The sequence below is a fragment of the Phyllobates terribilis genome, unplaced genomic scaffold (assembly GCF_046119375.1).
Source record: "Phyllobates terribilis strain yellow unplaced genomic scaffold, ASM4611937v1 Scaffold_11__3_contigs__length_659146591, whole genome shotgun sequence".
Classification (NCBI taxonomy): Eukaryota; Metazoa; Chordata; class Amphibia; order Anura; family Dendrobatidae; genus Phyllobates; species Phyllobates terribilis.
In genome coordinates, this window is record NW_027362771.1 from 256,893,844 (window position 1) to 256,906,548 (window position 12,705).

At 48.0% G+C, this 12,705-nt stretch overlaps 1 protein-coding gene across 2 annotated transcripts in view; it reads right to left on the reverse strand.

Moving 5' to 3' along the window:
* Window positions 1-12,705, reverse strand: part of DUS4L (dihydrouridine synthase 4 like) — a 33,581-nt gene that overhangs the window by 20,482 nt on the left and 394 nt on the right. The window contains exon 2 of one of the 2 annotated variants that reach the window (XM_073652214.1): window positions 2,539-2,663. In XM_073652214.1, the coding sequence (XP_073508315.1) occupies window positions 2,539-2,648 (110 nt within the window). In that variant the 5' untranslated portion in view covers window positions 2,649-2,663. The remainder of the gene's footprint in view (window positions 1-2,538; window positions 2,664-12,705) is intronic. The other variant, XM_073652215.1, reaches the window with a different exon arrangement.

Below are 12,705 nucleotides of genomic sequence, written 5' to 3' on the forward strand. Positions count from 1 at the left end.
TTTACAATTTTATTTCCCCCAATTGGCCACATACAGTAATATTGTCTTACAATTAGCATCATATAGTAATAATGGAAAACATCTTGTAGTAATGTTCCCCATCCAAGTCCCCATCTTGTACTAATGTGCCCCATCCAGGTCCCCATCCTGTGGCTATGTGCCCCATCCAGGTCCCCATCCTGTGGCAACGTTCCCCATCCTGGCGCCCATCTTGTACTAATGTGCCTCATCCAGGTCCCCATCTTGGGGCTATGTGCCCCATCCAGGTCCCCATCCTGTGGCAATGTGCCCCATCCAGGTCCCCATCTTGTGGCTATGTGCCCCATCCAGGTCCCCATCTTGTGGCTATGTGCCCCATCCAGGTCCCCATCTTGTGGCTATGTGCCCCATCCAGGTCCCCATCTTGTGGCTATGTGCCCCATCCAGGTCCCCATCTTGTGGCTATGTGCCCCATCCAGGTCCCCATCTTGTGGCTATGTGCCCCATCCAGGTCCCCATCTTGTGGCTATGTGCCCCATCCAGGTCCCCATCTTGTGGCTATGTGCCCCATCCAGGTCCCCATCTTGTGGCTATGTGCCCCATCCAGGTCCCCATCTTGTGGCTCTGGTCCCCATCTTGTGGCTATGTGCCCCATCCAGGTCCCCATGTTGTGGCTCTGGTCCCCATCTTGTGGCTATGTGCCCCATCCAGGTCCCCATCTTGTGGCTATGTGCCCCATCCAGGTCCCCATCTTGTGGCTATGTGCCCCATCCAGGTCCCCATCTTGTGGCTATGTGCCCCATCCAGGTCCCCATCTTGTGGCTATGTGCCCCATCCAGGTCCCCATCTTGTGGCTATGTGCCCCATCCAGGTCCCCATCTTGTGGCTCTGGTCCCCATCTTGTGGCTATGTGCCCCATCCAGGTCCCCATGTTGTGGCTCTGGTCCCCATCTTGTGGCTATGTGCCCCATCCAGGTCCCCATCTTGTGGCTATGTGCCCCATCCAGGTCCACATCTTGAGGCTCTGTGCCCCATCCAGGTCCCCATCCTGTGGCTATGTGCCCCATCCAGGTCCCCTCTTGTGGCTCTGGTCCCCATCTTGTGGCTCTGTGCCCCATCCAGGTCCCCATCTTGTGGCTATGTGCCCCATCCAGGTCCACATCTTGTGGCTATGTGCCCCATCCAGGTCCACATCTTGAGGCTATGTGCCCCATCCAGGTCCCCATCCTGTGGCTATGTGCCCCATCCATGTCCCCTCTTGTGGCTCTGTGCCCCATCCAGGTCCCCTCTTGTGGCTCTGTGCCCCATCCCGGTCCCCATGTTGTGGCTCTGTGCCCCCTGTGCTGTTCTTCACACACACAAAATAGAAAAAAAAAAAGATGATTCTCACCTGTCCTCCGTTCCCTCGGCGGCCTTCCTGCAGATGTGGCCCGCAGGCACCACAGAGTCCGACCCCTTGACGATCCCGACCTGGTCCAGGAGGAGCCGCCGACAGCAGCGCTGCATTGCCGCACAGAGACTGTCTCCCAGCACAGCATTTTCAATGTCAGCCGCCGGCCAATCAGAGGCCAGCAGCTGACATCTGCATATGGCAATGACGTCATACTCGCTGCGCCGACACGCAGATATCAGCTGCTGGCCTCTAATTGGCCGGCGGCTGGCATTGGAAATGCTGTGCTGGGAGACAGTCTTTGTGTGGCAATTCAGCGCTGCTGTCGGCGGCTCCTCCTGGACCAGGTCGGGATCGTCAAGGGGTCTGTGCCTGCGGGCCGCATAAAGCAGCCTCTGGGGCCACATGCGGCCCGCGGGCCACGTGTTTGAGACCCCTGGTTTAAATGATAACAATTAATATCAAATAATAATAATGAGCAGAATTAAGTTCAGTCCTCGACAACAGTCACAGTCTCATGTGAACCCTTGGAAAAATAAACTGCCCACTCCTGCTCTTCTCGCATTACTGCATATTGGCTTCTGTTCATTATGAGAGATACAATGCTATTAAGGCTCTGTCTCATAATGGACCTTATTTATGTCAGGGGGATGTCAGTTTCAGTATTTTCGACAGTAATAAATTGTCCTATGACTAATGTTCACACTGAAAATGATGTATAAGATTAAGGAAAAGTAAACCAATTTTTTTAAAGGGAATCTGTCAGCAGGTTTTTGCTATATAATCTGATGGCAGCATGAGATAGGGGCTGAGACACTGATTTCTGTGATGTGTCACTTATTAGGCTGTGTGCTGTTTACTTACAATGAAGGTTTTAATCAGCAGAATATCACTAGAGGGCTACAGCTCACGTGCATCCTGGTTCACCACCGACCCCAGCACTGATTAGAAACTTACTGTCAATATACAATGTGGGGTGTGGACAGCTTTCTGAGCTCTGCTTCATCTTAAAAACACTGACTGTGTCACAACTCCTGCACCTAGTAAACTAGTAAACAAAGTGACACATCACTGGAATGGGGGTCTATTTTTCTACATTATGCTTCTCACAAATTACATAGCAAAAATCTGCTGCCAGATTCCCCTTAACAGTCCCGAGCAGCACTTACTTAGAATACCGTACCATGGGTGCACAGATCTTTACTAGATTCTTAGAGCTGAATAAATCGGCCGGGTTCTGTGGCAGACATATTTGATTATCTCCTTGCTGAAGATGCATGGCAGCGGATAAAGCCTAGAGAAGAATAAAACACCAATCAGGAAACTTACAGATATAAAGGTAGGCTATAGGGATGAGTGGACCCGTGGAACTTCGGTTTCGGGTACGAGAACTCTACTCGAACCCCATTGAAAACAATGGGGACCTGAAGTTTGGAACTGGAAAATTGTCTCTTACGCTATGTGCCCACGTTGCGGAAATGAAGCAGAAAATTTCTGCTTCATTTCCGCATGTCCTCTCCCGGAAAAACGCATGCGGAATTCCGCAAGCGTTTATCACGCGTTTTCGACATGCGGAATTGCCTTGCGTTTTTATTGCATTGCACAAGGCAATTCCGCATGCGGAAAAGCAAAATTAATGAACATGCTGCGGATTTTTGAACGCAGCATAAACGCTACGGAAAAATCCGCATCATGGGCATAGAACTTGCGGATTCTCATTGGGGACAATGGGGAGCGGATTACCAAGCGTTTTACAAGCGTTTCCGCTGCGGAACATCCGCAGCAAAAACGCTTGTAATCCGCAACGTGGGCACGCAGCCTAACGCTCTCTCCTCCTGGGCTTCCCCCAGATGAGTTTTGTCATGTGGACCGAATGTCTGTGTGAATAAACAGCAGCCTGCACTAGTCTCTTCCATATTTCAGAGAGACTCGCCTATTCAAGCCTATGAGTGAGTAAAGAAAGAAAAATCAGATCCCATGCGGATCATCCATGTGCAGCCGACTGTCCCGAATACACTGCAATTATCCTAGTAAACTGTATTTCATCATATACATTTTAGACCGTTGATGTACAGGTGCTTCTCACAAAATTAAAATATCATCAAAAAGTTACCATATTTTTCGGACTATAAGACGCACCAAGGTTTTAGAGGAGGAAAATAAAAAAAAATGTAAGCAAAAAATATGTTCTCGATGCACTGTTAAGGGGGAGGGGGTCTTTTGCTGACACTGGTAGAGAGGTAATGTCCCCCAATTCTGACAATATCCCCCATCCTGGTATATAGGCCCCCCCCTTCCTATTATACGTGACCCCAATCCCCATCATGGTATGCATGGCACTGCTCATCCTTGTCCTGGTATGTATGATCCCCCTCATCCTTGTCCTGGTATGTATGATTCCCCTCATCTTTGTCCTGGTATGTATGATCCCCCTCATCTTTATCCTGGTATGCATGATCCCCCTCATCTTTATCCTGGTATGTATGGCCCCCCTAATCCCCATCACGCTGCACATAAAAAAATAAATAAACACTCCTACTCACCTTTCTTCTCTCCTCCAGCGCTGCGTCCTGTCTGCCTGCACTGATCTTGCCATGTGAGACGCTCATGGCGTTACTACCATGCGCGGCTCACAAGGAGAGATCAGCTGCCGGAAGTCACTGCTCCCCACGTCGGGACTGTGTGTGTGGGGAGCAGTGACTTTATGCTCCTTAATAGCTGGCACACAGAGCAGCCGCAGCGCGGCTCCTGCTGCTGCCGGGCGATCGTGTGTGCCCGCTATTAAAGGGCATGAATATTCACCCCCTCCCCACGCCCATGGGCGTGGAGAGAGGTTGAATATTCATGCCCTTTAACAAAGGGCACAGGCGATTCCACATTGCGGCTATGCTGTGTGCCGCTATTAAGAATGAATGAATGTTCACTGCTCCCCACACCCATGGGTGTGAGGAGCAGTGAATATTCATTTTCTTTAGCAACGGAGACAGTGTAGGCTGCAGCATGCGGCTGCTGCCTCCTGTGCCCCGCTCCTCCGCCGCTACCGCTCCCCCCCACACAGCATCTATATATACCCCTTCCCTCCAACATTCAGACTATAAGACGCATCCCCCATTTTTCTCCAAAATTTTGGAGGAAAAAGTGTGTCTTATAGTCCGAAAAATACGGTAATTTATTTCAGTTCTTCAATACAAAAAGTGAAACTCATATTATATAGAGTCATTACAAACAGAGTGATCTATTTCTGTTAATGTTGATGATTATGGCTTACAGCCAATGAAAACACAAAAGTCATTATCTCAGTAAACTAAAATAATTAACAAAAAACACCTGCACAGGCTTCCTAAGCATTTAAAAAGGTCCCTCAGTCTGTTCTAGTAGGCTCCACAATCATGGGGAAGACTGCTGACTTGACAGATGTCCAGAAGGCAGTCATTGACACTCCACAAGGAGGGCAAGTCACAAAAGGTCATTGCTAAAGACGATGGCTGTTCACAGAGTGCTGTATCCAAGCATATTAATGGAAAGTTGAGTGGAAGGAAAAAGTGTGTTAGAAAAAGGTGCACAAGCAACCGGGATAACCGCAGCCATGAAAGGATTGTTAAAAAAAGGCTATTCAAAAATTTGGGGGAGATTCACAAGGAGTGGACTGCTGCTGGAGTCATTGCTTCAAGAGCCACCACACACAGATGTATCCAGGACATGGGCTACAAGTGTCGCATTCCTTGTGTCAAGCCACTCATGATCAATAAACAACGGCAGAAGCGTCTTACCTGGGCCAAGGAGAAAAAGACCTGGACTTTCGCATAGTTGTCCAAGGTGTTGTTTTCAGATGAAAGTAAATTTTTCATTTCATTTGGAAATCAAGGTCCCAGAGTCTGGAGGAAGAGTGGAGAGGCACACAATCCAAGTTGATTGAGATCTAGTGTGAAGTCTCCACAATCAGTGATGGTTTGGGGAGCCATGTCATCTGCTGGTGTAGGTCCACTGTGTTTTATCAAGACCAAAGTCAGCACAGCCGTCTACCAGGAAATTTTAGAGCACTTCATGCTTCCCTCTGCTAACAAGCTTTTTGGAGATGGAAATTTCATTCTCCAGCAGGACTTGGCACCTGTCCACACTGCCAAAAGTACCAATACCTGGTTTAAAAACAACAGTATCACTGTGCTTGATTGGCAGCAAACTCGACTGACCTTAACTCCATAGAGGGAGGAAGATGAGACTCCAGATCCAACAATGCAGACGAGCTGAAGGCTGCTATCAAAGCAACCTGGGCTTCCATAACACCTCAGCAGTGCCACAGGCTGATCGCCTCCATGCCACGCCACATTGATGCAGTAATTGATGCAAAAGGAACCTCAATCAAGTATTGAGTGCATTTACTGAACAAACATTTCAGTAGGCCAACATTTTGGATTTTAAAATCATTTTTCAAGCTGTTATAAATTATTCTAATTTACTGAGATAATGACTTTTGTGTTTTCATTGGCTGTAAGCCATAATCATCAACATTAACAAAAATAAACACTTGAAATAGATCACTCTGTTTGTAATGACTCTATATAATATGAGTTTCACTTTTTGTATTGAAGAACTGAAATAAATTAACTTTTTGATGATATTCTAATATAGTAAGATGCACCTGTGTATATATACGGATGAAAATCAGGTAATTTTTTTTATAAGTTCGTTTGACCCCGGGATATGAGTGAGATAACGGACCTGTCTGTCGGAAGCAGCCGTTATGACATGGGCCTGAGGGCCTTTTATAAATATATTTTAGCGTTGTATAGCCCTGTATATGGCAGCAGAAAAGGTCATTCACATTCAACAATCGTGCTGCAGGGGGTCCTCTCCTCGAGACAACTCAGACAACTTCTGGAAGGACTAACCAATAGTGTTGAGCGAGCACTAAAATGCTCGGGTGCTCGAAGCTCGGGCCGAGCTCACCGTGATACTTGGGTGCTCGACCCGAGCAACGAGCCCAATGTTAGTCTATGGGAGACCCGAGCATTTTTGCGGCGGCACCCCTGGCAGTCTGTAGAAAGCCTAAAAAGTGCCCAAAACGATAGTGACAGTGCTCAAAAGACATGGGGACAGCATGGGCATTGCCCCAGGAAGCATTTCTGACCCCCAGGTCACTGCTGTCAAGAACGTGGTCAGAGGTATTAAGCCACTTTTATGGGCTCAAAATAAAACGTTCAAAAAGGAAACTGAAACGGTTTTCCTGTGAAATATGTTAAGGAACTTCCTTTCCAGGGTAAAGACTTGTGTATAAGGTAAAATAAATAACAAAAAAACAAAAATACTCCTCCACACCTTGGGCTATGTTCACAAGTAGCATTTTTTATACGCTTTTGCACTTTTGTATTGCTTTCAACCGTGACAAATGCTTTCACCGGGAAATGTCATTTTAACATTTTACAACCTTATCTGGCCATGTGCTGTGTGACACATGCATACAGTGCTGAAAAGACATGGGAACAGCATGGGGAAGACCCCTGGAAGCATCTCTGACACCCAGGTCACTGCCTAAAAGTGTGCCCATCAGAAGTGATCTTTGCCGCATCAGAAGATGCAGACTTGCAACTATCCCCATGCAAGTCCTTGTCCCAGGGCAGTGTTCAATTGTACCTCCCCCATTCCTTGCAATGCAAGCGGCGCAAGTATGCAGCCTGCCACCCACCCACCCCCAGGCTGCAATACCATACTGCTTGCTTGCACTTGAAATTGGGTCTTTTAGGCATGTGGAGGCGGAATCTGGCCACCACGTCATGGCTGCGTCGGCGGCCTGGTATCCATACTCAGTCCCCAGCCGCCCGGCGGCCGGGTGTCCACGCATGGTCCCCAGCCGCCTGGGGGCGGCCGGGAGTCCATATACGATCCCCAGCCATCCCTATTTGAAGGACAGCCTAACCACAAACACGTGAACAAGTGAATGTGGCCAGGGATGGTCCATCTGACTGACGCCTTCACACTGGGTTAATATTGTGGAAGCCGGGACACAGTTGGACACTGGGATGCAACACGTCCTCCAGACATAGAGGATTGCGGGTCATGGGTCAATCAGGCTTCAACACAAAGTTCAGAAGGTAGACAGCAGCAGTGGTCGGCCTCCTACACAACGAGTAAATTATTCATGATCACGAGGCCATCCATCTCCTTAGCTTTTTGTTCATTGGAATGCAAGCGCATGTATGTAGTATAAGCTAGGCCTGAGGTGGTCAGTGTTTTGGCGCATATCCTACCCCCTCCAAGGATTGCTGGATGTTTTCCTGCTACTATCCCAGTTCTATGACTCCCGTTAAAACAAAGCTTCAGGTGATGAATGAGGTGGTGGCAAAGGAGAAAGAGCAGGAGGAACAGGGACCATTCACATCAATATCAGGCCAGTCAACCACACATGTCTTGTAGGATATGTTTCTGTACCAAAAGGAGCGGTTCGGCTACACAGTTATAGGGCATACAGTGAGTGCAATGCCTACCAAAAATTTCGAGGCACTCCAATGCCCCTTGGAAGTGACATGGAGGTCAGAGGGCCTTAACTAAACCGTTTTTTCCATTTATAGCAACTGGGTCTCCTGTGCACTGTTGGCCTAAGCAGTGAATGGAAGGCTTTCCAAAAATTATGAGGAACTGCAATGCCCCTTGAAACAGACGTGGATTACAGCGTACTAAAAACCTTCTACCCATTATTGGGGAGTGGGTCTCCCTTAGTGTTCGTCTATGCAATGAAAAGCAAAAGCTGACTAAAATTAGGAGGAAATGCAATGCCCGTTGGAAGAGTCGTGGAGGTTAGAGGTAATTAAAAACAACATTTCAATGCCCCTTGTAAGAGCTGTGGAGTTCAGAGTGGTTTAACAAGACGGTTTTAATGCCCCTTGGAAGAGACGTGGAGGTCACAGTAGCTTAACAAGACAGTTTTAATGCCCCTTGGAAGAGTGGTGGAGGTCGCAGTGGAATAAAAAGACAATATCAATGCCCCTTGGAAGAGTGGTGGAGGTCACAGTAGCTTAGCAAGACGGTTTTAATGCCCCTTGGAAGAGTGGTGGAGGTCACAGTAGTTTAACAAGACAGTTTTAATGCCCCTTGGAAGAGACGTGGTCACAGTAGCTTAACAAGACAGTTTTAATGCCCCTTGTAAGAGTGGTGGAGGTCACAGTGGAATAAAAAGACAATATCAATGCCCCTTGGAAGAGTGGTGGAGGTCACAGTAGCTTAACAAGACGGTTTTAATGCCCCTTGGAAGAGCTGTGGAGTTCAGAGTGGTTTAACAAGACGGTTTTCATGCCCCTTACAAAAGCCATGCAGTACAGCATATTAAAAACATTATTCCCATTATTGGGGAGTGGGTCTCCCATAGTCTTTGCCTATGCCTTCCAAGCAAAAGCTGCCAAAAATTAGGACGGAGGAACTTGCAATGCTGGAAACACGGACTACGGTCACCCTGGTGGTATAGTGGTTGTGGAGGCTGAGGATAAGAGCAAAATACAGCCGAAATGAGGAAGAGTATACCCATGTGTGGGTGTGAAGCGGTGCATGGGAATACACCTCCCGAAATAACACAGTGGATTTGACTTTATGTTACTCTGCTGTCATTTGGTGGTGACGAGAAGTCTGGCCCAATCCAGCCCTTGTTCATTTTGATAAGGGTCAGCTTGTCAGCATTGTCAGTTGACAGTTGAGTGCGCTTATCAGTTAAAATTCCCCCAGCGGCACTAAAAACACGCTCCGATAACACGCTAGCGGCAGGGCAGGCCAGGACCTCCAAGGCGTACAGAGCGAGTTCATTCCAAGTGTCCAGCTTGGATACCCAATAATTAAAAGGCACAGAGGAATCACGGAGGACGCTGGTACGGTCGGAAAGGTACTCCCTCACCATCTTTTGAAACTTTCCACTCCTTGTGAGAGTACCCCGCGCCTCAGGGCCTGTAAGCTGAGCGGGTCTCAGAAAACTGTCCCAGAACGTTGACAGCGTTCCCCTGCCTCTGCTGAATTGGAGTTGCGTCTCTCTCGCCTGTACGCCTTGGTTGGGCAACGAACTGTGACCTCTGCCGCTAGCGTGTTCAGATGGGAATTTTTTTAACAGTTCTGCAGCAAGGGCCTTCTGGTACTGCCCCATTTTTGTAGACCTCTCCACCTCAGGAATAAGAGAATGAAAGTTCTCCTTGTAGCGGGGGTCTAAAAGTGTCACCAACCAGTAATGACTGTCACCCAACATTTTGACAATGCGAGGGTCACGGCTAAGGCAGCGTAACATAAAGTCAGCCATGCGTGCCAGACTGATAACGGGCAAGACTTCCGTGTCCTCACCAAGATGACGACTGACCATGCTCTCCTCCTCCTCCTCCCCCCTGTCCTCAGGCCACCTACGCCGAACTGACGGTATGACACTTGTACAGGTACTACCGTCTACAGCGCATGATACCAGCTCCTGTTCTTCCTCCTCTCCATCATTGTCCCCCAATGCACGTTGGGATGAGATGAGGCTGGGCTGTGTGTAATCGCCTGTTACGGCTTCTTGATCCATCTCATCATACTCTGGCTGCAATGCCTCCTCTATAATTCTCAGCAGAGAGAGTTGCAAAAGACAGACAAGGGGGATGCTGACGCTAATGATGGCGTCATCGCCACTCACCATCTTGGTGGACTCCTCAAAGTTTGTCAGGATGGTACATATGTCAGACATCCAGGTCCACTCCTGAGGTCTTATGTGTGGAGTCTGACCTGAATATCGACGGCCTTGTTGCAGCTGGTACTCCACAACTGCTCACTTCTGCTCACAAATCCTTTGCAACATGTGGGGACATCACACACCAGTCGGTGTGCCGGAAGCTGCAAACGCTGCTGCAACACAGCAAGGGCGGCGTAAGCTGTAGCTGACTTGCGAAAATGAGCTGACAGGCGGCGTACTTTGACGAGCAGATCTGGCAACTCGGGGTACGATTTAAGAAACCGATGAACCACAAGGTTAAGCACATGAGCCAGGCATGGTACGTGTGTGATCTCGCCTCGCCTCAGAGCCGCCACCAGGTTACGGCCATTGTCACACACGACCATGCCTGGATGTAGGTTCAGAAGTGGGAGCGAGAAGATGTGGCTGTTGGTTGGGGCACATTTTCACTTTGGCCACAGCACCATCCTCTACACGCACTATCACCAGAACGTCCAGTTCCACGTCCCTTGCCACGCGCCTTGCCCATTGTAAATGAAGTAAAATAGCTTACACTCGCACTATCAATGGAAAAAGGGTAATAAAAAGGAGATTAGAACCGTGGAACACCAGAATCTTTTAAACAGATATATTTGTGTCTGAACACTGAGCGAGACACTCAATTTTTTTTTTTTTTATGTAAAAAAGGCAAAAAGGTGGATAATACTGAGATTTGAACCGTGGAACTGCAAAACCACAGTTCTAGTTATCTGGCCTACACCAGAATCTTTTAAACAGATATTTGTGTCTAAACAGTCAGGGAGACACTATTACTGTTTTTTAAGTACGGAAAAAAGGGCAAAAGCTGGATAATACAGAGATTTGAACCGTGGAACTGCAAAACCACAGTTATAGTTATGTTGCCTACACCAGAATCTTTTAAACAGATATATTGGTGTGTGAGCAGTCACAGACACACTCAATTTTTTTTTTTAGGGGGGGGGGGGGGATACCAAAAGATTAATAAGACGTGTATTTGTACAGTCTGACTGAGGGAAAAAAAAAATACAGGATTTAGATGAAAAAGAAAGGATTTTTCCTGGCCCCTGAGACCGGGGGATAAGTCTAGCAATTTGACCAGCAGGAGCACACAGGACTGTAATGCAGTGTTTGTTGGTATAACCACGGCGTCTCCTATACAGCCTGCCTGCCTGATATCTGGGATGGATATTAGTCCTGAGAAGGACTGTTTGTTTGATTTGGCCGGCTTTAGGCTATGTGCCCACGATGCAGAAATGCTGCATATTTTTTACGCCTCTCCCTGGCAGGAAAAACGCATGCGGATTTTACATGTGTTTTTCCCGCCAGGTAGAAGCGTTTGTGAAGCGTCTTTGCATGCATTTCTGCATGCGGGTTATCAAGCGCTTTTCCAAGCGATTTTAGCATCACTTGGAAAAGTGCTTGACAACTTGTTCACACTATATAAATCCATGCAACCGGCATGGATTTATAGTAGTGTGACCAAGTTAATTAAAAAAAATATATAAGAATGGTAAAAAAAAAAAGTTTATACTCACCTTCCGGTGTCCTCCCGGTGTTTTCTCCGCTGCGTCCGGTGTCTTGCACTGCTTGCGCTGTTGTGAAGGACCTGCGGTGACGTCATTGAGTCATGTGATGGGTCACATGACTCAGTGACGTCATGGCAGGTCCTTCACAACAGCGCGAGCATTGCAAGAGAGAGGAAGGAGCGGACAAAACACCGGGAGGACATCAGAAGGTGAGTATAAACTTTATTTTTTTATTTTAAATTCTTTTTTTTACAGCTTCTATGGTACCCAGGTCTGGAGGAGAGTCTCCTCTCCTCCAGACTTGGGTACCATCCGCACATAGAAATGCATAATATCCGTGTGTACAAATGTACTGACACGGATATTATGTGTTTAAATGCAAGTCAATGGCGGCAATTACGCTGCGTGTCCGCAAAATTAATGGACATGCTGCGGATTTTTGAGCGCAGCATGGGCATTGACATTGCGGCTTGTCATTGGGGACCATGGGGGGCAGATTACCAAGCGCTTCCCAAGCGTTTATGCTGAGGAAATTCCGCAGCATAAACACTTGGAATACGCATAGTGGGCACACATCCTTAGGAGACCCTACACTACCTATTTCGCACTATATATCTCTCCCTAACTCAGCAGCACTGACCCTACACTGTCTGATCCAGGGCAACTGTGTCCAAGATGGCGGTGCCCGGTTTTAAATACTCGAGGTGACGCTGTGCGGCCAGCCAATCACTGTAATGCCCACAAACAACATGGCTGCGGCATTACAGTGACTGGCTGGCAATCCCTGCATGTTCATTGGCTCTGTAAAGAGCGACAAACGTGCATGGCAGAGACCCGAGCTCCCGCTCGAGTAACCCGGAAATGCTCGGTGCTCGCCGAACATCCCGAGTAGTGAGATGCTCGGGCGAGTACTGAGCAGTGTCGAGCATGCTCGCTCAACACTAGTAACCAACTCTTCCCTGGCATATGAGGTCGGGGAAGTTGAAATGTTCAATTTCAACACCTAAAGCTTTATTCCCACTGGGATAATCCCGTGCTTGAGCCGTCCAGCAGCGTATCGTCCTCTCCCCAGTGATAGGCATCTGCACGCTCAGCCAAACCGACTGTGCAAGTGGAAA